We start from the raw sequence: 26,216 nt of genomic DNA, 5'->3' as shown, positions 1-26,216 counted from the left end.
GGAGTGTGGTTAGGAGGTCCTCGCCTCTGCTGCCCTCTCTTACATCGCCAAACCGGAAGTCATCGTACATTTTGATTTATGATACATGTCATGAGTGTATAATTTTAACAGTGGTGTATTAATTGTTACTTTAAAGGTGCTATAAGCGATGTCACATGTTTTTTAGGCCGAATTTTTTCTTGTCACATACAGCAAACATCTCCCCGCTATCCGCTAGCTGCCTGTCCTCTGAACACACTGTAAAAAAAACATGGTCTTTGTAGATAGCCTAGGCTCCACAAACGGCAACAAAAACAAACTGGCCCAGCCTGGACCACGAAACATAACAAACAGTGTTCCAGCCTATAACCGACAAGAATGATTTGGGGGTGGGGGCTGGGGTGTTAGTGCACGTGCACATGAAGGGGGGTGTGGGGAGTGGAGGAGAGAGAAGCATGAAGAGGGAAGTTAGCTAGAGGAGAGATGTCCTAGACCTAGACAACGACTAACGTTAAAATTGTATATTCTTGAGAATTTTGATATGGCCGACACACGACCAAAGAGACGACGTTCCGATGAACAAATAACAAAAAATAGGGAAAAGGAGAGGGAATGCGCGAAGTCCCGAATTTACATCGGAAAAGCCTTCGAAAGGTGGCGAGAACTCCGCCGGCAGAAGGGCTTTCAATCCAACATTCAGGTGGCTCTGTTTTTGCTGGACAGGGTAAATCTAGTCTGGCATTCATGACTGTTTCAGGAAGCACGCAAGGGAGGGGGAGGGGACGGGATGAGGAGGAGGGAGGGTCGAGCTAGCCTCCGTTTTGTTTGACAATACTTCAAACGTCAACAAGAAGTGACGTCACCCAACATCGCTTAGAGCACCTTTAAGATGCATTCACGCCATGTTAATTACCGAGCGCTTATGAACTGTAAAAAGCCTTCACGTGCTTTTTGAACTTGTAATTACAATGTTTAATCTAATAATTGTCTGAGAGCTATGACTTGTACCACGTGGCTGCTGTACCACCTGGCCACTGCAGATTTAAAGCCCATGTTGCAGGTTTTATTATTATTATTATTATTAATATAACCTTGTATGAAAATACCATATGAAAAGTAAATGCAGGATTAAAAATTGTTTTGCAAGACATAAGGGCACAAATTTAATAGAAAACGTGACCATTTCCTTGACCGTGTTGAAAAAGCGCTTTTTTTCACCATCGCGTCATATGACGTCACATGAGGTAGTCGTTTGGCTCTGCGTTCGCGCTCAGTGCAGAGATAGGTTGCATACCTGTCAACCCTCCCGTTTTTCCCGGGATTCTCCCGTATTTTACATTGCTATCCCGCTATCATCCCGTTTAAATATTTTCCCGTATTTCTCCCGTATTTTTAATCTTTCTATAATTTTTTTTTTTTTTAAATCCCAATGGGCGCAAACCAGTTAAGCGAAAATCCCGCCCTGCAGCTAATTTCATTGGTTAAGGTTACAATGACGGGTAGGTTTAGGGATCAGTGTTTGGTGTAGGCAATCAGTACTGTGATTCACATGACCAATAAAATCTTTAGAATCGGCTGCAGGGCGGGATTTCCACTGAAGTAGTTAGGGGGAAAAAATCGCGCGAAGAAGAACAGCAGCATCCGAGGATGGACGAACATGAGAGAGATGGCATTAACACACGCAATTATGTCAAAATGTCCGTTTTGTCGAGTATCCTCATAAGAGCAGTCTGAGCAGTCTTAAATTAGTTTTAAAAAAAGTCGTAAATGAAAGCAAAGAGGTGAGAGAATGAGACGCGAGTGAGATCCGTCAGCGGCTGTTTTTAAAGAGACAGTAGCCAATAAAGCTTTCTGTCAGTAAAGTTAATCAAAGAACAAAGGTAACAGAGAAAAGCACTCACTGCTCTTGACTAAAGATCTTTTTTACTTTAATAAGGATTAATCTATGTACAATTTAAATTGTATGCAGTGCAAACTGTTTGATAACTTCAATTTCTGTATATTTTTCCTACCTGTTAGACAAATATTTAAAATATACTGTTTTATGTTTTTCTACCTTAATTTGGAGATTAATTGTGAAATTATTACATTATAAAATGTTAAAAAGTAAGTTTTTTTAATGGCAATTAATCGTGATTAATTAATGCAGTTAATTGTTGCAATTGATAAAAATAAATAAAGAAACATGATATAAATAAAAAAATATAAAAATAAATAAAGAACCCCCCCCCCCCCCCCCCTTCAGATTTCCCGTATTTTGGTATCCAAATGTTGACAGGTATGGTTGGTAGTCAGTTGGAGCGGTCATGATTCAGTGTGTTTTCTGTGCTTATTGTATTTCAATGAATCATCGTCGTGGTAAATGATTGTGAATTATGGCCTGTCAGGACATCGAGTCCACAGGTTTCCGAATAAGAAAAAGGACGGTGCAATTTTCCGTGCCAGTGTGCGTTTTGTGCCGGGTAAGAGACGGGACTTCACTTCTGCTTCTGCTTTGAAAAACGCGGTAGTGTGGACCGAATGATTATAATCCCGGCGATATGTGCACACTGTCCCAGCTCCTTCATCGGGTCGCCCGGTGACGGTCCGCCATCAGCATGTGGTTCGGCCGCCAGCGGGAAACATGACGCTCACGGATCCGTCAGAGATCACTTATTGTACATCTGTTTTACAAAATGTGCCTTGTCTTAATTTAATTAATTAACATATCCTACATAAACTTGTAATGTAATGCATTTATGTGTTTGTTATTAGTCTGCAGCCGACACTATTATTATTATTATAAATATAATATATTATGTTCTATAATTCTTTTTCAATCTGTACAAACCGACTTTAATGTTTGTGTTGGCTGTTTACATATAAAGTTTTTATACAGTAAGACAGTTGTGATTGTGATCATTTATTTTATTCATCGTCACCAAATGGGTCAATTCAAAGCCTTTATAAAGTCCCTCTTCCTCTGGAAACTGTCTCCTAATGGCTGACACACACAACACAATCATGCAGGTAAGGGTCTAAGTACTAGCTTTGCTATTGCCTGATACATGATGATAATAATCTGTACAGTATTGTGATCTGAGCATAGTGTTGTACATATCGTCGGCTAACGTGAATACATCTATAAGCTAACACTGTTCTCTCGCCCTGTTCTCCTCACACCACAACTCACCGTTGTTCTGTCTAACCCTGGCCTGTCCTGCTCACTTGGCTTCATATCAGGCTCATAATTATATGATATCATCATATATATCAATTATAAATGAATTATATATATATCATACGAGTAAACATTTAGGCTACAATTCCCTTTCCGAGCTGTCATCCATTGCTTTCCTATTCGCTAGTTGATTTACTTTGACCGCTCTACCTCATGTTACGTCACTTCAGGTTCGGCGGTTTAAGCGATTTTCAAATGCGGAAGTAAAAATTTCTCACAAAAACGACTCCAGAAGCCTAAATAGCGTTTTATAAGTATATGTTTATATTTAAATCTAGTTCCTACATTATTTTTCTATACATTGGCTTACTGGGTACTCTAACCTGCAACATGGCCTTTAAGGTGTGTTCGACTTGAAGCGGAGGTGTTTAGACCGGTCGTGTATGACATCAAAGTACTGCAAGAGCGATTCGAAAGCATACGCAGCTTTATTTATGGTAACGTCATGGCATGAACACAACAATAAGATCTGGACCGACCCACTAGCAGTTAGTCAAGGGGCAGTCAGTCTTACTTTTTGATATTAGAATAGGCCAATCTACGTTTTTAGCGCAATTTTCCAACGGACAAAATTGCGATTGTTAACTCATGATTTCTGTTCTGTCTGTGCGCACCAATCTTGCACTTCTATCTCCTCCTCAACCAGACCACCTAGAGACTTCGGGTTTTCGGCATTATGTTAAGGAAGGTCTAATCTCGGGAACGCACAAAAAAAAAAAAAAAAAAAAACATAAAAAGATTTACTTTTAAATCTACTTTTAAATTTACTTAGTGTTGTGATCCCATGACGTCAGAAAATTGCGCTAAAACACTCACTGAGTTTTTATTACTTGTTTAATGAACAATCTTAAAGAAAAAAGAATTGATGACTAACTCGTAAGACTAGTCTTGCAACCGGCCCCAAAATGGGAAGAAATTTCCGATAGCACATGAAGGCAGCATAAAACCCATTCATTCATAAAAAAATAAATAAATGTATGTAAAGACAGTTTTAATGTGACCATACACCAAAGATGTTTGAAAGACATTTGATAGAGTGCCTATGTGGCCCTCTGCTGGTGAAGAACATCTAACACACTATAATGTCTGTTCCATCCCGTTCACTTTAATAATATATTTTTTACTATTCATTTACTCACAGGTGGATGTTTTTCCAAATTCTTACCCTATGAACTAATGAACACTTTACCAACAATGACCAGTGTATATACACATGCATCACAGGCATTCTGTAATGCTTGACTTTTTTTTCTGGAAGTTTGAATCTCAAATTATGCATTGTCATTTTCATTCAGAACACAAAAGACACACACACACACACACACACACACACACACACACACACACACACACACACACACACACACACACACACACACACACACGTTGTTTACAGGGACTTTCCATAGACATGCTTTTTATACTGTGCAAACTGTATACCCTACCCCTAAAACTACCCATCACAGTAAACCTTCTGCATTTTTACATTTTCAAAAAAACAGTTTAGTAGGTTATTTAAGCCATTTGGTTTACGGGAATAACTCAAATTAGAGCTCATTCACCATCAGCTGATCATATATGACATTGGTATCTAAAAGCTTAACAATATTAAAATAACACATGCATGCCGAATGAGACATAATTTCTGATACACAAAATTAGATCTAATTTGGAAACAACTAAGCAAACATGCTTAATACAAGTTTATAATAAGACAATTCTCTCGGTTTATCACCTTCACATAGTGAAAATATTCATATACAGACATTTACATATTTAAAACAAATTGCAAATTTGCATGTTTGAAATGAAAATGTTTTTTTTTTTTATTATTACGGAGTATGCCCAGATTATAAAAAATAGGGCTGCAACGGTACACAAAATTCACACTTTGGAATACCTCAGTTTTGTAGTAACCGTTCAATACGATTTTGGTACAGCAAGAATTGAATCTTGAAAAAAATCTACCACTGAGAATACTTGTATATTTGGACTAATTTACATTTTTCAGTTAAATCAGATTTTTTTCAGACAAATTGTTGGCTTCATTTTGTCCTTGAGATTTGGATATGCATTTGTACTATATTGCACTTATCGTTGCAGCCCTAGCTTATAGCGTGGGTCTTTCTTTAGATCAGAAAGCAACTGCAATCCTAGTTTATTCCCAGTCAGATCCAGTTCTGTCAGGTGTGAGGGCTTTGATCTCAGAGCTGAAGCCAGAGCAGCAAAACCTTCATCTGTGACGCCACAATAACTCAACCTGTAGAGAACAATGACACACTCTTAAATCTCTTACTCCAGAACATGCAGATCAGAAGAGCAGAAACTAGCTTTTCAAAGAATGACCACAAATGTGTAGCAGATATCACAATAGCCCCTTTCACACATAGTTTTCACTGGTAAATTACTTTTAAGAAATCATGTGTGGACAGGACCTTTTAAAAAAATCTGTAAATCTGTTCTAGCAATTTACCAGTAAAGAAGTTGAAACATACCAGTACATTACCTGTATGATGCTGTGTGTGAGCAAAGAATGAGGATTACTGGTATGAGCACGTACAATGTCTGAACCACTGATCAATATAAATGAAATCTTTCACGGTGCAGTTTTGGTCAGTTAACCCTTGAAGGGTTAGGCACTCAGGGAAGGGTTAACTGACCGAAACTGTACTGTGAAAAGATTTCACAAATCAGAATAATGAAGTTAAGGACTCAGGGAAGGTTTAACTACATTTACATTTAATCATTTAGCAGATGCTTTTATCCAAAGCGACTTACAAATGAGGAGAGCAATATAAGCAGTTAAACTAACAATAGGACAACAATTTACAAGTGCTGTGACCCTTCCCAGTTTAGTCTAAGTCTAAGTAAGTAGTAAGTAAGTTAGTATTAATGAATCAAGTGTTGCCGAAAAAGATGCGGCCTCAGCCGTTTGAAAATGACTACGGACATAGGTCGAGTTGAGTAAGGCAGGTCATTCCACCGGCAGGGAACAGTCAAGGTGAAGGTCCGTGAAAGTGATTTTGTGCCTCTTTGAGATGGCCCCCTCGAGACGACGTTCACTTGCAGAATGCAAGCTTCTGGATGACATGTAAGTCTGGAGTAATGATTTTACTCCAGACTCCAGGCAAGCATCAGTGCCTTGAATTTGATGCAAGCAGCAATTGGCAACCAGTGCAATTTTGTGAGGAGAGGAGTGACGTGTGCTCTCTTCGGCTCGTTCAAGACCACTCTTGCTGCAGCATTCTGGATCAGTTGCAGAGGTTTGACTGTGCAAGCTGGAAGGCCTGCAAAGAGAGCATTACAATAGTCCAGCTTGGATAGAACAAGCGCTTGGACAAGGAGTTGTGTAGCATGCTCCGATAGGAAGGCCCTGATCCTCCTAATGTTGTATAAGGCAAATCTGTAAGACAGGGCAGTTCTAGCAATGTGGTCTGTGAAGTTCAATTGATCATCAATCACAACTCCAAGGTTTCTGGTGACCTTGATGGAGTTATGGATGTTGAACTTAGTTGAATAGAGAAGTTGTGGTGTAGTGTTTGGTTGACCGAGACCACAAGCAGCTCTGTCTTCGCCAGGTTTAGTTGAAGGTGGTGGTCCTTCATCCAGCTAGAAATGTCTGTCAGGCAGGCTGAGATGCGAGCAGCAACCGTTGTATCCTCTGGTTGGAATGAGAAGTAGAGTTGTGTGTCATCAGCTTAGCGGTGATAGGAAAACCTATGTTTCTGAATGACAGATCCTACTGATGAAATGTAGATGGAGAAGAGAAGTGGTCCAAGCACTGAGCCCTGAGGCACCCCAGTAGCTAGATGTTGTGACTTAGACACCTCACCCCTCCACGACACCCTGAACGACCTACCTGAGAGGTAAGACTTGAATGGTTGGAGTGCAGTTCCCGAGATGCCCTTCGTCTTTAGGATTGAACTTTGTCAAACGCAGCAGACAGATCCAGCAACATGAGAACTGTGGATTTGGTTAAGTTTTTATTTATTTTCTTTTCTTTCTGGATCCTTCAGTTTTCTAATGCAGAAAAGCTAATAATAATGACAGGATTATGCACTACAGTTCTGCAGTTTGCAAAACAAGGTTCAGTTGGTTCAAAAGCAGGTTTTGAAGATTTAAGGATTCCCCTATAAGAGTAAATATGACTTGGTCTTCGATGCCATAATTAGGCGCCCAGAGGCATTGCAAAAATGTCCATAGAGTGAACAGACTTTCTTTGAAAGGGACTTTGATGATACATATAACTACGATAAGATTACAATCCTCTTCCTTGTCTTTATGTTGGCATACCCATCAAAAGGTTCTCTAGCTCCTGCTAGTTCTAGCTGCTTTGAAACAATATGTCATGTGAAAATCACTATATGAATAAAACTGTAGGTGCATCCGAAATAACATACTGTCTGAGTAGGTAGTACATTTGAATTTGAACTTTCTTTGTGATCGTTTAAAAAAGTATGGTTCTATATAGTATAAATATGGGTGACATGAATGAAATTTGGATGCACTACATCCGCCATGTTGTTACTGTCATTTAACCTACCAGCGTCAATTACGTTGCTTTACAGCCATTCATAAATCCTCTCCCATGGCCTCATGGGATAGTAAAGTTTCCATCAAATTTTGGCAGAAGTAGTAGGTCATCTGGGTACTTTTCATCTACTGTTGTTTTTTTTTTTTTTTTTTTATACTATATAGGGAAGTATTCTAATTCAGATGCAGCGTTTGAGTGTATCCTCAAATACAAAACAAGGTTACACAGGTCATCAGAGAGATATTACCTCAGTTTCTCCAGTTTACAGTGAGGATCTTCAAGAGTAACACAGAGCAGCTTCCCTGCAACTTTTAGTTCATTCCAAGACAGACTCAGTTCTCTCAGGTGTGAGGGGTTTGATCTCAGAGCTGAAGCCAGGGCAGCACAACCTTCATCTGTGATCGCACAATGCTCCAACCTGCAGAGAACAATGACACAATTTGGATCAGTTTAGTCATAATATTTATGTCCCTGGTTTTATTTTTCATTTACATGTGTAAAAATATAAACACTACTGGTCAAAAGTTTGGAATATTTTTTTTTTTATCTCTCAAGTTTTTAAAAGGCTGCATTTATTTGATCAAAGTGAAAACATGGTAAAAACAGTCATATTGTGAAATATTATTACTCTTTAAATTAATTATTCTCTAATTGAATACATGTTCAAATGTAATTTATATATGTGATGCAAAGCTGAATTATATATATTTTTGGCCCATTCAAAAAAAAAAAAAAAAAAAAGTAATCTAGCAACAGCCCTAAGCCAAGATTCTGATTTAATATTAACATCATTTGATTGTCTTACTTCAATTTTTGCAGCTTACAGTGAGGATCCTCCAGTCCAGCAGAGAGCAGTGTCACACCAGAATCTCCTAGATGATTCCATGTCAGATCCAGTTCTCTCAGGTGTTCAGGGTTTGATCTCAGGGCTGAAGCCAGAGCAGCACAACCTTCATCTGTGACACCACAATATCTCAGTCTGTAGAGAACAATGACACAATTCAATGCTCTTTGGACTTCAAATGTTTGGAAAATCCTTTCCCATTTTTTATTATTATTATTGACATCAGAAGAGGAAACAGGCAATAATAGGGAGAAGACACTGTGTTAAATCTTAAATGATACCATGTTAGTGATGATTTATACAAAGTATTATTGCACATAATATGTCTCTATTTCCTAAAAACTATATATTGCTTTGTGCACTATATATGGATGTTACTGTATAGTCAATTTAATGGGGCTTAGCTCATGAATATAAATCAGTTTGTGATTGCTTAAACCAGCGACATGTGCAAAGGTGTCAACCTGCTTGAATGGGACAGATAGCAGCAGCAACTATATTTGCAGAAATTTTTAGTAAATATTAACGCATAATGTTGCTGCTTTGAAACAATCTGTATTGTATAAATCACTATACAAATAAAGGTGGCTTAAAGGTGACTTGGCAACTAATTGCTCTCAACAAAACTTATTATATAATATATCCAGGGAGAGGGTAGATAAGTTTTTCATTGAATGGGCAGTCTTCAAAGAAACTCATTCAGGGTAGCTTAAGAAACTTTGTATTTTGACAAAGCCAGTTACTTGAATTAAAGATAAACATTAACTTATCTGGCAACATAAAAAATACCAATATTATATAGATGCATGTGAGCTCAGCTAAAGCGATAAAATGTCAAAAAATGCAGTCATTTCATCAAATTACCAGCGAATGCGCTTGGGAAACACTCCCTTACAGAAAAAACACATGAATTTCACATGTTATCACATGTTTTCCACATGTGATTACATGTGACCTCATGTGATCACATGTGTTCTCATGTGAACAACATGTCACCACATGTGAACAACATTTCACCACATGTGAACAACATTTCACCACATGTGAACAACATGTCACCACATGTGAACAACATTTCACCACATGTGAACAACATGTCACCACATGGTAACAACATTTCACCACATGTGAACAACATTTCACCACATGTGAACAACATGTCACCACATGTGAACAACATTTCACCACATGTGAACAACATTTCACCACATGTGAACATAATGGAGCATGTGGCACATGTGGAAAACATGTTTCTATAGGTTATAATGTGGAGCTCATGTGAAATATATTTGCACATGTTGTAAAATAATTTTTAACATGTGAATCATGTTTCCACATCACAAATACTGTACATTTTCAGCTTCTTTGTAATGGGAAGTTGTCCCATTTTGTCACTGTCATACTTAACTTCAAGTAAGTGCCAGTTAATAAATAATCAATTTTAGACTTAATAACGACAAAAATGTAAACCATATTCAATGTTTTTTTGTGTGTTGTTACGTCCTGAGACGTATTTGTGATTGGTATTAGAAATGTTTTATAAGTTATACATAATCATGTCGAGAGAAAGCCCACCCAGCACCAGACGTCATTAAGACATTGTTTTTTGGGCTGAATCAAGTCGGCCCGTCATTGTCTTAATTTAGCCCAAAAATAGACGTTGACATTCGGGCTTTGTTTGGTCCGTCTGTTTTAAACCACATTTAGCCCTAATATAGCATAAATACAATTAAAGTCTATTGTAGCAAGTGAATAAATAGATTGTAGAAATAGTTTCAAAGTTACGTGTCACTGCACATCCCAGAAATACATTATTTGTGAACACCTATGTTCGTAAACCATCTACCTACATGATTTGGCATAAATCCAGTAAAAAGCGCTCCCTAGTGGTTTGTATCTCGTTGAAAACTTGTGCTGAATATTATTACACCTATATCTGAATATTTGTTAACAGTTACTACATTAAATATGCCTATAATGCATCCATAAAAACATTAAACATCAAAGTAGTTTAAACACTGTAGACCCCGATAAACAACAGCACTATTAATATATTCACATGTGAATATTAATATATTCACATATGTAAAGCACTGTTAAATATTGAAATACATTTAATAGATTTGAAATACATTAAAAAAATACTTAGAATAAAGCTTTGTTCTTCGTGTCACATCTGTGAATTTGTGTAGAAAACGTTCATAATTATATCATGTAGTTTTTGCTATTTTGTTTCCACACCGCGTTTACCATTCCTAAAGGTAGGCCTATATATTATATTATAATGTAGCCTATTATATATAACTGACAGACTTGTACGTTTTCAATGCTTTTATATTTTCATTCTATTTACAGTTTGCGATGGCCACAAGCCTACTATCCACTTAATAATGTATCGAGTTTCAGGATATTTTAGCTGATTATCAAATAATTCACTCCATCAATTCAAAATGTATGTAAATGCTGCGTGACTTCTACGTGTTTTAATGGGCGCGCGCGCTGAATATTCAAGCAGCATTTGAACTGGAGCGGAGGGCGTTACCATGGAAACGAGGCAGCAGTTCAACTGACAATCAGCGAAACTCCGTCTCTCACTGTTGTTTTAACTACTTTAAGGTAAGTTTAGTCCATAAAATTACACAGATTGTACATACAAGTGTTTCTGAGACTTTCTTTCATGTAAATGACTCGCTTCCGTTGAATATTTACTTTATAGAAATGGCTTAGTGTCTTCGCAAAAGTCCGTTAGCATCTCAACCGTTAACGTTAGGCTAACTTGAGGTAACTTAACGTTAAGTTAGGTTAACTATAGACTTGAGCTGTAAGTATGGGCGTTTAATCACATATTATGTGTAGATGAGATATTTTGATAGTTTTGTAAAGGTTTTGCTGACAATTGGTCAATGGATGAATGGGAATAGTCTAATTTATTTAACCTAAAAGTACGGACTGTATGGTTAATTCATAGTTATCAAGTGACGTCAGGATGCAGCGAGCTGTACTTGACCTGGAGGGCAAAATAAGCCTTTCCTCCATTGCCCACCAGTCATTTTTATCAGGTTTGTAGTTAGTATTAATGTAGTAAAACAGTGTTATTAAAAGAGCAAATTCATACCACTTATTCATGATGCATACTTTGTACAGGTTAGCAGATGAACACAGAACAAGTTATTTATAACATAATAATAGTGTTTGTCTTCTCCCCTTTACAGTATTGTTTGCCATCTAGTCCTGATCACAGAGTTTAGCTCCCAAACCCAATAAAGCAGACATGAGCAGCTGATCCAGGATCACCAGAAACTCTGCAGAACTTTGGTCTGGACACCAGTGTTGTAAGTTCAGAACATATTGCAGGAGATATAATATCGTCTCTCAAGGTCCACTTACATGCAGAGGTTTACTCCAACCTAGTCCAGCACACCTGAACAAGCTAGTCAAGGTGCTAAACTCTGGGTAAATATCACTCAGGTCTCTAGCTCAGTAGTCAGTGGTTAAGGGCCGTCTTTATCACAAAATCCTTACAGTGCACTGAAACATTTGCTCCCTAAAAACTCACTATGTTATCGGAAATTCTGAAGCTCAAAACTTTAATCACACAAGACAGTTCGCTACAAAATTACATGTGATAGGCACTAGCGGCAATCAGGATTTTGATTGTAGGCGCTTTTCTGCGGCACTGAGGACAGCGACTCAGTAGCCTACCTGAATTTAATGCATAATTAAGAATCAAAAAAAAAAAACTGTAGGATTTTTTTTTCTTTCTTTTTAATACAATTACAATGTAATATTTTCAATTGTTTAATAACATTATAGGCCTATTATTTTTAGTTTATTAACAGTAGGGATGCACCGATCCGATACTCAGTATCGATATCGGCTCCGATACTGCCATTTTTGGCGGATCGGGTATCGGTCAGACGAGGCCGATCCAAATCCGATATTGTGTGTATACTATTCTGTGTTATTGTTAAGCCACACAAAAGGCACACAAACATTATAAAGCACCATACATTTTTGTGCACAATATTATAAGTGTTCTGAAGCCATTATATAGTATAATGTGAGATATAAATGAATATTTAAGTCGTTAAATTCAAGATCACGTAAATGTTTCTCTCAGCTGCGGCTGTCAATCATTCTTCATTCAGCATTCAAACAGCGCGTCGCGTTCGGTTACGACAGTTAACACGATGAAACTCTCTCCAAGATGATTCAATGTTACTATTATTATACTTGATCTGCAGATACAGGTCTATGGTTTCGCATAAAACAACTCTTATCTTGCTAGATTTTATTGCTGTACCTTAATCATGTTACTTTCTACCGGGTGTCTGTTAGATCACAACACTGGAGTAAAGTCAGAGCAGTTCTTCACGCGCACAGTAACTGAAATTTAAAACTGTTAAAAGAAAATGCTGAATAGACTATTGCATAGATAGATACTGTATAATACACTACGCATCAATATGTATTTTCTTTGTGCTTGAAACTTTTCAATGCGGACTCGACGCGCTGCGCGCTGTGACTCATGTTGCTTCAAGCGCATCATTCTGCCCTCGGGATGCGCATAAAAGCGCTTTGTGCCGCACTGTATTGGAGCCTTTCATATCATAATACAGGGACGCAATGAAAGATTATTAATAGCCTTTCTTGTTCTGTCCTATCTATCATATGTTGCTACCTCATTAAACAGCTGTGCTATACAGTTAAAAAATGTCTCAATTTTATAGTAGGATATAAAATAATTGCTATTAATTGCTAAGTTTTACCAGATTTAGTGTTACACTTATTGTCTCTAATTTGTTCCCCACTAAACAATTTTTTTTTTTCACAAAATGTTCAGATTTTATACAATTATTGTGCACTCGGGATTTTTCTAGACTAAATTTTACTGAATTATCCACTAATCTCGTTTATAATAGCATTTATGTCAGATTATGATCATATATTTTTTGTTGTTGTTGTTTTTCTTTTTTTCAGTTCTTATTATCAGTTCAACACAGAGTTATAGAAATTCTACTTGATTAAAAAAAACCTGTGCTGGTATCGGTACGGATCGGTATCGGCCGATACTCAGAATTTTTGGTATCGGATCGGTTCTGAAAAAATGGTATCGTTGCATCCCTAATTAACAGCAACAACAACAACACACACACACACACACACACACTTCTCTGCATATCTTCAGACAAAATAAAGATATCTGTCAAAACAATGAAGATATTTTACAAACCAACTGCCAGGGATGTGCAAACACTTTGTATTGTATAGCCATTGTATGTGTATTTCAATTATAAATACGTTACAATATGGAGTAAAATTGGTTGCAACTCTGGTTTCATCACAAATTTAAGGAAACAGGCCTAACTAATATAGTGATGTTACATTATTTATTTTATAAGCGTCAAATTATTATTATTATTAATTTATTTTATTATTAATGATCAATTGTACTTTTATTTCTCCATCAGGGTGTAGCCAAAGTGATGCTCTGTCGTCATTGCAAGTTTTCTGACAAAAGCCAGTCAATTCTCCTACAGCAAGATCTACTGAAACACTGGCACGTGACCAGAACACTTCACTGCATTTACATACATTGTGTGTGTACATTCAAAACCAAAGGGTGCGTTAAAGACTCATCTGCCAAGATTTCACTCTGAGTTCAGTGATATCTGTGAGGAGAAGACATATTGCACTGCCCTAATCTTTGATTGTTTTTCTATCCCAAAACAGGATGCCTGCTGAAGGAGACACAGAGGACTGAGACAATACACTTTTTTTAAATGTATAATTTTAATTTGGTTTTGCTTTGTTTGTTTTAAACATTCAATTTGTACTGCATATTTTGAAATGAAATAAAAGCTAAATTTGAATTATTTGTTTTAATGTTGGGAAACATGGCTATAGGCCCTACAAAAGAACATGGTAGGACTACCATTTTCTGTGGTATATTGCTGAATGATTTTTACATGGGTTTCACATGAAGTTGCAGGTTTACGTGGGGTGTAGGTTTAACATAGATTGTTGATGGGTTTCAAATATTATTCCATGGGTCTCTCATGGAAATTTTACGTTTCACATGTGATTATTGGTTTCACATGGAAATTTCAGGTTTCACTTATGATCTCATGGGTTTCACATGTGATTTCATGGGTTTCACATGTGATCTCATGGGTTTCACATGTGATTATAGGTTTCACATGTGATCTCATGGGTTTCACATGTGATTATAGGTTTCACATGTGATTTCATGGGTTTCACATGTGATTTCATGGATTTCACATGTGATCTCATGGGTTTCACATGTGATTATAGGTTTCACATGTGATCTCATGGGTTTCACATGTGATTATAGGTTTCACATGTGATTTCATGGGTTTCACATGTGATTTCATGGGTTTCACATGTGATTATAGGTTTCACATGTGATCTCATGGGTTTCACATGTGATTATAGGTTTCACATGTGATTTCATGGGTTTCACATGTGATGTCATGGGTTTCACATGTGATCTCATGGGTTTCACATGTGATTATAGGTTTCACATGTGATCTCATGGGTTTCACATGTGATCATAGGTTTCACATGTGATTATAGGTTTCACATGTGATCTCATGGGTTTCACATGTGATTATAGGTTTCACATGTGATTTCATGGGTTTCACATGTGATGTCATGGGTTTCACATGTGATCTCATGGGTTTCACATGTGATCTCATGGGTTTCACGTGATTATAGGTTTCACATAGGAATTTTACGTTTCACATGTGAGCTCATGGGTTTCACATGTGATCACATGTGTTTCACATGCAATCACATGTGCAAATGTTCCAAAAGCACACATTTCCCGTGTGCAAAACACATGTTTCACATGTGATCCACATATTTCACATGTGCAAAGTCACATGTTTTTACATGTTAAATTTCACATGTGCAAAATCACATGTGCATGTGGTCACATGTGATCACATGAGTTTTTGCACATGTGAAGTTCATGTGTTTTTTCTGTAAGGGCTGAAATTAATGGGTTTTAGCGGTGGAAATATTCAGTGCTCGCCTGATCGAAACTATTAGCTCCACAATGCTTTAATTCCGCATTGACTCCACATTCACTTCCCCTAATTAATATTAATGATTCAAGTCAGGAGGGGTATGTTAACCTTCCTAACCCTGGTGATAGAATTACTTAAAATAATAGGAAAATTACAGCCCATTAGAAATGTGCTGTTGATCTTGAGGTGAAAATGGATGTGAGTTAAAATGCCCCCAATCCTGTATGACTAAAACCCCTCACACCTGAGAGAAACCTATGCTTCAGTCACTATTGAATAATATCTAAACACCAGATCCTGGATGACTTTGAGAGAAATGATCTTACTCCAGTGTTTTCACTTTACAGTCAGGATTTTCGAGTACAGCAGACAGAAGCTTGATGCCTGATGCCCCCAGATTACACTCACACAGATTCAGGTGTGAGGGCTTTGATCTCAGAGCTGAAGCCAGAGCAGCACAACCTTCAGCTGTGACATCCATATCATTCAACCTGTGAAGAGAACAATGACAAACATTTTCTCTGGAAAGTTAATATTCAAAACAATATATGCGGAATAAATCCCACACTTCTCGCTCCTTGGGTGACGCTTGAATTCACGACACATTGAAAGTAGTGGTGTTTACTACACAATGAGATTTAGGGGGCCCCTGCTGGCCACAAGCGATTGAATTCATCTCATTTTGCTTTCTGAGCATATCAGGACTTTGACTCATCAAAATGTTTTGTTGGTTAAATCTAAAGACCAAACGAAAATATCCAGCATTAAAGGGGTCATGACACGAGAATCAAATTTGCCTTGATCTTTTGACATATAAAATGTCTTTGTATCATTAAAGCATCCTGCAAGTTTCATAGCTTAAAACGTCCTCTTCATTATAAACAAATCATTTATTTTATCAAGCTCCAAAAATGTTTCGTTTGGATATTGTGGGATCTGTGACGTCACACAGGCAAATACATTTGAATATGATATCATACATCATCGCACCATAGGCCACACCCACTGGCATTATATGTTTGTTCAGAGCATTTAACTGCAGATTGTTTTGTTAATGAGGCAGAGTGTATTGGAGAGCTTTCATAATACTCTGTATGTAAAGGATGGTTTTATATGTTTTTTTCCCCAAAACAATCACATGCAATAACGAGTGGCTGTTGATACCATTTCCCATGCAATGATGTTAGCCAATCATAACAATGGACGTTAACTGAGCCGTTTTTCCGCATATATATTTGTTTTTTTTGTAGAAAAAAACTTTATTAACATTATAAGTGAACATCAAGGAACATATTAAAATCATAAAAAATCCCTCAAAATTTGGAATAGAAACAATGGACTTCTATGGAGCTATTTACACCAGGAACAAACGTTCACCTAACAACAAACCAACAAGGATGGTATGGGCACTGAAGATGGATCTGAAGCTGCTGTTGTCTTTTTGTAAAAATGTATCTTTAAAAAAAGGTTTAGGTTAAAAGGATAAATACACTGATAAGGCACTATATCCAAACAAAAATAAGATTTTTTTTTTTTTTAAATCATGGATAGATATACAATTGTCACCAAATTACAGACACAAGAAAAAAGCAGGTTAGAAAGATGCATGGTCTCACCTCAGTGTCTCAAGTTTATAGTATGGATTCCTCTGAAGATCAGTGAGCAGCTCCATGCCTTTCCCCAGTTTATTCCACTCCAGATTGAGTTCTCTCAAGTGTGAGGGGTTTGATCTCAAAGCTGAAGCCAGAGTAGCACAACCTTCAGCTGTGACACCACAACACATCAACCTGCAAACAAAGATGACGTATAAACTTCCATAAGAAAAGTTAATTTAAAAGAAAGCCTTAAAATGTACAGTAAATTGCCTCGAGAGCTGAATAAAGATTTGAATGAGATAAAGATAAAGAATGAGACTTTCAAAAGGACATGTCAGGCTGCACTGGAATTAAAGGTAAAATATGGTAAAAATTACTGTTTCGAAAGTAAGTGTGAGACTCTTACTCTAGTTTCTCCAGGTTACAGTGTGGATTCTTTAGTCCAGCACAAAACAGCTCTACTCCATAATCTCCCAGATTATTCCCAGACAGATCCAGATCTCTCAGACATGAACATTTTGAACTGAGCACTGAAGCCAGATGAGTGAAGCTTATCTCTGTTAAATTGCGGTCATCAAGCCTGATAAAATGAAAGTTGACACATTTTAACCACAATAAACTAGATTTGTTCTGTAAATGCTCTTTGTATAACAACTAATCAGTAAACCTCACAAACCAGTGTGACCTCTAAATATATGGGTGTTTCTTTGACTAATGGCACTTTTGGTGGACTTTAAGACTATGGAAATAGAGTAATCACAGTGTCATTTCATTTCCACCACATCTCAAATTATGTATTGTGTGTAATAGCATTCTGTAATAGAAATGATTTGAATAAAATGGAAATAATTTGGCTGACCCCTTATTTCACAGTAAGCATTTTATTTACCCTAAAAACACTCCATTAAACAATGAAATAATAATTTTCATATTTCCATATTTTAATGAAATTAAAGCTTGATTAGAAATGGAAAGGACAAAACTAATTTGCACAGAAATTATATTTACCACAATAGCCATTTTTTTCACCATCGGGCCAAACCGTTCTCTGTTACCAAGGACACAACAGTTTCCATAAAGAGCTGTGATGTGTGAAGATATTTCCAATAAAGCTTGGTTCGTCACAGAACGATAACAATTCGAACCATGCTGGTAGAACACGTGTAGTGCATTTTTCTTGAGGAAGCTCAAACGTGCTGTGTAAAACGAAAAATGAACCTCACTGGTTCTTGCTGAAGCTCAAACGTGCTGTGTAAAACGAAAAATGAACCTCACTGGTTCTTGCTGAAGCTCAAACGTGCTGCGTAACACAAGAATGACCCTCATTGGTTCTTTCTGAAGCTCAAACGTGATGCGTAACACGAGAATGACTCTCATTGGTTCTTTCTGAAGCTCAAACGTGATGAGTAACACGAGAATGATCCTCATTGGTTCTTTCTGAAGCTCAAATGTGATGCGTAACACAAGAATGATCCTCATTGGTTCTTTCTGAAGCTCAAACGTGATGCGTAACACGAGAATGACTCTCATTGGTTCTTTCTGAAGCTCAAACGTGATGAGTAACACAAGAATGACCCTCATTGGTTCTTTCTGAAGCTCAAACGTGCTGCGTAACACGAGAATGACTCTCATTGGTTCTTTCTGAAGCTCAAACGTGATGCGTAACACGAGAATGAGTCTCATTGGTTCTTTCTGAAGCTCAAACGTGATGCGTAACACGAGAATGACTCTCATTGGTTCTTTCTGAAGCTCAAACGTGATGCGTAACACAAGAATGACTCTCATTGGTTCTTTCTGAAGCTCAAACGTGATGCGTAACACGAGAATGACTCTCATTGGTTCTTTCTGAAGCTCAAACGTGATGCGTAACACGAGAATGACTCTCATTGGTTCTTTCTGAAGCTCAAACGTGATGAGTAACACGAGAATGACCCTCATTGGTTCTTTCTGAAGCTCAAACGTGATGCGTAACACGAGAATGACTCTCATTGGTTCTTTCTGAAGCTCAAACGTGATGCGTAACACGAGAATGACCCTCATTGGTTCTTTCTGAAGCTCAAACGTGCTGCGTAACACAAGAATGACCCTCATTGGTTCTTTCTGAAGCTCAAATGTGATGCGTAACACAAGAATGACCCTCATTGGTTCTTTCTGAAGCTCAAACGTGATGCGTAACACGAGAATGACTCTCATTGGTTCTTTCTGAAGCTCAAACGTGATGAGTAACACGAGAATGATCCTAATTGGTTCTTTCTGAAGCTCAAACGTGATGCGTAACACGAGAATGACCCTGATTGGTTCTTTCTGAAGCTCAAACGTGATGCGTAACACGAGAATGACTCTCATTGGTTCTTTCTGAAGCTCAAACGTGATGCGTAACACGAGAATGACCCTGATTGGTTCTTTCTGAAGCTCAAACGTGATGCGTAACACGAGAATGACTCTCATTGGTTCTTTCTGAAGCTCAAACGTGATGCGTAACACGAGAATGACTCTCATTGGTTCTTTCTGAAGCTCAAACGTGATGCGTAACACGAGAATGACTCTCATTGGTTCTTTCTGAAGCTCAAACGTGATGCGTAACACGAGAATGACTCTCATTGGTTCTTTCTGAAGCTCAAACGTGATGCGTAACACGAGAATGACTCTCATTGGTTCTTTCTGAAGCTCAAACGTGATGCGTAACACGAGAATGACTCTCATTGGTTCTTTCTGATAATTAACACAATAACGTAACACATACGTTTCTCAACACATGAATTAATAATAAACGCCCGTTTCTCCAGACTCGCGCTTATCAGTAGGCTAATCCACACATCACAGCACTTTCATAATCACTAGCCATAGCGATTTCAAGATTTATAGTTCAGCATTACTTGAGCATTTTATTATTTGCATGACTGAATGATGTCTTCCTCTTTTCTGAGTGACCATGAATAACTTAACGGAGTATTTTAAGATAATCCATGCGATCTGTGTGATCATCGAATCATCGAAAGATTAAGTTAACTAAACAATCAACTTTCCACATCGACCCCAGGCCGTTAGGAGTCAGAAGTACCGTACTCTAGCCTACTGTCCTCGCTTATGAAATCAGTCAGACGGCGGCTGCGGGAGTGGAAGGGGGATCGAGCGGGAATCTTTATTGGTGTCGATTTTCAGTCTCTCTTTAATGATAGGCCTTACGCATCTGTCAATCATCCCCGCTTGCTATTTGGGAATGAACCCAGCACTATGATTGGTCGAACTCTTCTTCTTTTGCTGTAGCTTGATTTGAGGACTGCGCGTGCACAGAGGCGTCACCAGGTTTTTGCGTAGTTTAGAGTGACAAATCGTACCAGCGTACTTTGAAGTCAAAATGTGTATCCGCTACGCAAAATACGTACAGGTTGGCAGGTCTGGACCCTAATTGGTTCTTTCTGAAGCTCTAACGTGCACTACACGTGTTCTACCAGCATGGTTCAAATTGTTATCGTTCTGTGACGAACCAAGCTTTATTGGAAATATCTTCATACATCACAGCTCTTTATGGAAACTGTTGTGTCCTTGGTAACAAGAAACTAAATAAATAAACTAAATAACTTCTGTTCATTGTGGTGGAAATGATGGAAACATGGTGGCATAGTAATAATTTTTGGGAAAAAATTTTCACACAATAAATATTTAAACGGTTTAACTCTGTTCAGACTAAATTATATTTTAAAAAAGACCTATACCAGAACATGTTAAATCTTAATGTAATCTCAGTGTTTCATCAAGAGCTCACATCTGGTACTGTGATGGTGTTGTTAAACATTGGTCATTGAACTGCAATGATTCTTCCCAGGGTTACTTACTGAGCTGATCTTGATGCTTCGACCACACGTATCAGCATCTGAAGAGCTTTATCTGGAGTAATGTTTGGTCCTGTATATCTACTTAGACAAAACACATCCATCTCCTGCTCTGAGGTCAGCAACACAAAAACCAGAGCTGACCACTGAGAAAGGGAGAGATCAATTTCTTTTATTTTACCGGATTTAAGATAGTGGTGGATTTCCTCCATGAGTGAATAGTCACCCAGTTCGTTTAAACAGTGGAAAAGATTGATGGATTTCTCTGGAGAGGGACACATCCTGATCCTCTTAGTGATATATTGAACAGTTTCCTGATTGTTGTGGAAACCTTCTGTCTGTATCTTTAGACCCTGTAAGAGAGTCTGATGAGACTCCAATGACAGACCCAAGAGAAAACGAAGGAAAAGGTCCAGACGTCCATTTTTACTCTGCAGAGCCTCATCCACAGCTCTCTGATGCAGCTCAGATAATGAATGGGTACAGAACTGGTAAAATTCATCATTGATAGCTCTTCGATACCGGTCAGAAAAATTATGTCTTTGGTTAAATGCATCTATTCTGTATTTTGTGAAGGAGAGGTGAACATATAGAGCCGCTAGATGTTCCTGAACGCTCAGATGAACAAAGCAGAAGACTTTCTTCTGATACAAGCCAAACTCCTCTCTGAAGATCTGAGTGCACAATCCTGAGTAAACTGATGCTTCTGTCACATCAATGCCACACTCGCTCAGGTCTTCCTCATAGAAGATCACATTGCCTTTCTCAAGCTGCTGAAAAGCCAGTTTCCCCAGTTTGAGGATCATGTCTTCATCTGTCACATTCTTCTCAAAGTCCTTCTCATGTTTGATGCTAATCTGTGCCATCAGGAAGTGTGTGTACATCTGAGTGAGAGTCTTGGGAATCTCTCCACTCTCTGCTTCGCTCAACATCTTCTCCAGAACAGTGGCTGAGATCCAGCAGAACACTGGGATGTGGCACATGATGAAGAGGCTCCTTGATGACTTCAGGTGTGTGATGATTGTATTGGCCAGACTCTGATCACTGACTCTCTTCCTGAAGTATTCCTCCTTCTGTGGATCATTGAAGCCTCGTACCTCTGTCACTCGATGGACACACTCAGAGGGGACGAGATCGGCTGCTGCTGGTCTGGAGGTGATCCAGATGAGAGCAGAGGGAAGCAGATTCCCCACAATGAGGTTCGTCAGCAGCACGTCCACTGAGGTCTCTTTGGTATGATCCCGTAGAATCTCATTGTTGTGGAAGTTTAAGGGAAGACGACACTCGTCCAGACCATCAAAGATGAACAACACTTTATATTTGTCACTGGATATTTCAATTTCTTTTGTTTCAGGGAAAAAGACATGAAGAAGCTCTGAAAGACTGAGTGTTTTGTCCTTCATCAGATTGATCTCTCTGAAAGGAAGTGGAAATATGAGCTGGACGTCCTGATTCTCTTTCTCTTCAGCCCAGTCCAGGATGAACTTCTGCACAGAGACTGTTTTTCCAATGCCAGCAACTCCCTTTGTCAGCACAGTTCTGATGGGTTTGTCTTGTCCAGGTAAAGGTCTAAAGATGTCATTGCATTTGATCGGTGTGTCCTCTGTTGCTGCTCTCCTGGACTGTGTCTCAATCTGTCTCACCTCATGTTCATTACTGATCTCTCCACTCTCACTCTCTGTGATGTAGAGCTCTGTGTAGATCTCATTCAGGAGTGTTGGGTTTCCCTGCTGTGCTGTTCCCTCATACAGACACTCAAACCTCTTCCTCAGACTTGATCTAAATGTGTTGAGGACTTCATGGCTGTAAAATTAAAGTGCACATTTTTACGTGAGTAAAAAAACAGCAGACATCAAATCAAGGGAAGACTTTCAATTATGTATCATATCATGATTATAAACTATACGATGAATCTGTGCAGCATCAAAACCATGTATTTTACCTGATGCCAGGATTAGTGCTTTCATTAAAGTCTTGTTGTTGATTCATAGACTCGTCATATTTCGTTTTCATACAGACGGGTTCTGTTACATCTGGTCTGGGTCGCAGTTTTCGCCTTAAACAGCAAGAAGTAGATACATAATCAGATACTTTGTTGACAATGAATTCTGTTACTAATTGATTAGTTCTATTAAACACTTGAGTGTTGACAAAATGCTGATAAACACACACATGTATCCATTCTATATTAATGTTCCCAATTGCTATGTAGTTTGGTGGCCAAAAACGCTGATACAGTGAGGCTAATGAACTAGATTACTTGATGGAAATAAGATCACATAAATTATTATTATTATTAGATACAAACATTTATTGAATATTGGTAAGGGGGTCATATTACTGGTGCTGTCATTTTATAAAACCATAAAGAGACCAGGGCTGCATTTCCAAAAAGCATTGTAAATCTAAGTAGATTGTAGAACCATTGCCATCAATGGACTCTATGATCACCTTAGCTCACAATGACTTTGAGAAACACAGCCTAGGAGAAGCAACCACCAGAGAATTAGCAACTGTGTACCTGAGACTCTGCCTTCTGTCTCCACCCTTCATTCCTGGTGGATGATCCATAGACCAGTCACTCGTCATGGACAAACAGCTGGCCTCTGGTGAATCTGATCTCTTCTGCTGGACTGATCTGTAACAGAACAGAGGTTACATTAAAATCTTTGAATTACTACTGTATATTCATCCTTTATTATGAGAAGGTCCACATGGAATCCGCATCCATAAATATCAGCAGAACTGGACATTATTGGAAGTTTTACTTATTACCAACCCGCTGCATGTTTGTTTACACTTCCAGTTACTAATTAGAGTGCAGTACTCTCAGTTCTGTTTAACACCACATTTAAACCCATTTCCAAAATGCTAACTATTTATTGAATGTTGGAGGGCTTTTTCATATTAATGTTGCTGCCATTTTATAATACCATTAAGAGACCAGGAAAGGTCGGTAATCCCATAAGCAATTGTGTACCTTCTGTCTCCAGTCTTCATTTCTGGTGGATGATCCATAGACCAGTTACTGCTCATGGACAAACAGCTGGCCTCTGGTAAATCTGATCTCTCCTGCTGGACTGAACTGTAACAGAGCTGAGGTTATATTTAAATCTTTGAATTACTGTATTTATCCTTTATGATGAGAACACATGAGCAGGTCCACGTGGAATCTGCTCCTGCAGAACGTCAAAGAATTGGAAAGTTATGAAGTTACACATATTATTCACCCACTGTATGTTTGTTAATTATTGTGGATAATTTGATAATACTTTCAGTTACTAATTTCAGTGCAGTATACTCTCAGTTCTGTTTAACCAATCACAATTAAACCGATTTCCAAAATTTCACGTTGCCCCAAAACCAGTGCAGAAAAAAAGGTTCCACCTTAAATTCGGCCGTTTCTCTCCATCCTTAAGTTCGGGTGGATGATCTATTGACCAGTCACTCTTCATGGACACACAGCTGGGCTCTGGAAAATCTGATCTCTCAAGCTGGACTGAACTGTAATACAGCAAACAAGAAGGCTTGGTGACATCAGCAAAGCAACTTTTTATTTTGATGATGTCCACTGCTGAGTCTTTCACAATAGAAACAGTAAAAGTGTATTAATAATGTAAAAATGGTTCATTCTGATTTCTTGTTGTCTTTGAATGAGAGTACCTGTATCCTGGAGAAAAGTCTCCATCTTTAATTTTTTGTCCATGACTCATTCTGTCCTCCACTGGTGCATACGTCTGATCTCCTCTACTGACTCTGAATGGAAATTACAGAAACACTGATTCAGACACAATAAACTCTACCACAGTAATTAAACTAGAAATTTAACTACATTAAAGTAGCCTACATCGTGTTTTTTCATAAACACGAAAGACAGAAGGCATGGGTAAAATAGCTAATTAAGTAAAAATACGTTCATTTATTACTGGTAGTCAATAGATTTGAAATACCTAACTGTAGTAGGCTACTTGGACCGAGCAAAGATGCTCACGAGTAGTTTATACAATTTCCTGTGTGTGTGTAGGCCTAATATATATATATATATGAAAAATAAAATATTAGGTGAAATAAATATTAGGCATATATATATATATATATATATGCCTAATATTTATTTTCCTATTAGAGGCAGAGGACTAGTTAGTTGCTCTCCTACCACTACGATTTACTTGGTATGATCCTTTTTGCTATAGCCTACCTTGAGAAACAGTCACACCCACCCTCGTTTGCTACAAAACAACTGTTCGTCTACAATAAATCGGCAAACTGTCATTGAAACAGAATAAACAATTGCTGTCTACTTTCTTCTTAAATATGACTGTATCGCTGTATTTTTGTAGCGTTACATACATGGATTTATTTGGATGGTTTAACTGGGTTTAGCCTACATGGGTTTATACTCTATTTCTTTTTTACGTTGTAAGGACCTGCAGTATCGTTTCGATTACATTTCATTCGCTTTGAGTTAGGTAAGGATATGATAGGTGGCTATATCGAAGAAACAAGAAAATAAAGGTGATTGAGTAATAATAATAGTCCAAACAGTACAACAATAAGCGAAAAATCGTATGCCTAGTTTGTAGTTTTACAAGTGGTGTCACGTGAGCTGTGTATTAATTACCTTATACTCACATTTTGTGCTATGACGCAGTTTCTCTAATATTAAATGGCTCCTGTAATTTTTACTTTCACTTCAAACTGATCAGTGGTTTTGTCAACATGGAAGAAACCATTTTCAGCGGGGTTTTTTTTTTTTTTTTTTTGGTTTATTTGTTTTATCAGTCAAGTGTTTGAGTAGATTTGTATGAAACAATCTGTATTAAAGCCTCGCGTAAATACACACCTTTGGGAATAGGCTGTTAGGATATTAGACATGTCTCCATAAACAGAGCGAATGAGACTTGGTATATGAATATTAATTATGTGACCTATACTGTATCTCAGGCGTATCTGATTAGCTAAAAGTATATCAACGTGAGTTTGCCAGTTATCCAATCTAATCCCTACTAAATTTATGTGTTTTCTGGTTTTCTCTCATATCATCGAGTTATTAGGCAATTAGGTATTTATATTAGGCAATTAGGCAATTAGGTAAGATCGTCTAAAACCTAAAGTCTCCGACTTTGATTTTGTAATGACACCTAATAAACTTATCTCAT

At 37.9% G+C, this 26,216-nt stretch overlaps 1 protein-coding gene and 1 long non-coding RNA gene across 3 annotated transcripts; one reads left to right on the top strand and one right to left on the bottom strand.

Annotated features, from left to right (window-relative positions):
* Positions 1 to 4,158: 4,158 nt before the first annotated feature.
* LOC311296715 (NLR family CARD domain-containing protein 3-like) lies at positions 4,159 to 25,873 on the bottom strand. 2 transcript variants are annotated; one of them, XM_084418591.1, is made up of 13 exons: positions 25,690 to 25,873; positions 24,721 to 24,813; positions 24,445 to 24,561; positions 24,038 to 24,142; positions 23,579 to 23,695; positions 23,000 to 23,113; positions 21,061 to 22,860; positions 17,631 to 17,804; positions 17,246 to 17,416; positions 15,956 to 16,120; positions 8,539 to 8,712; positions 7,981 to 8,151; positions 4,159 to 5,459 (listed from the first exon to the last, which is right to left on the bottom strand). In XM_084418591.1, the coding sequence occupies exons 2-13, from the start codon at positions 24,768 to 24,770 to the stop codon at positions 5,291 to 5,293; spliced, it is 3,327 nt and encodes a 1,108-aa protein (XP_084274717.1). In that variant the 5' UTR covers positions 24,771 to 24,813; positions 25,690 to 25,873; the 3' UTR covers positions 4,159 to 5,290. The 2 variants fall into 2 exon arrangements, with proteins under 2 accessions (XP_084274717.1, XP_084274718.1); XM_084418592.1 differs by lacking the exon at positions 25,690 to 25,873 and having other exon boundaries at positions 24,721 to 25,032.
* LOC311296766 lies at positions 11,856 to 14,598 on the top strand. The gene is made up of 3 exons (XR_014628700.1): positions 11,856 to 11,909; positions 14,049 to 14,200; positions 14,311 to 14,598. It is a non-coding gene; the product is annotated as an uncharacterized lncRNA (long non-coding RNA).
* Positions 25,874 to 26,216: the final 343 nt, after the last annotated feature.

This window comes from Rutilus rutilus (assembly GCF_951802725.1).
Source record: "Rutilus rutilus genome assembly, chromosome: 9".
Classification (NCBI taxonomy): domain Eukaryota; kingdom Metazoa; phylum Chordata; class Actinopteri; order Cypriniformes; family Leuciscidae; genus Rutilus; species Rutilus rutilus.
The sequence above is the reverse complement of the archived record's forward strand: the minus strand, read 5'-3'. Positions and strand labels throughout refer to the sequence as shown.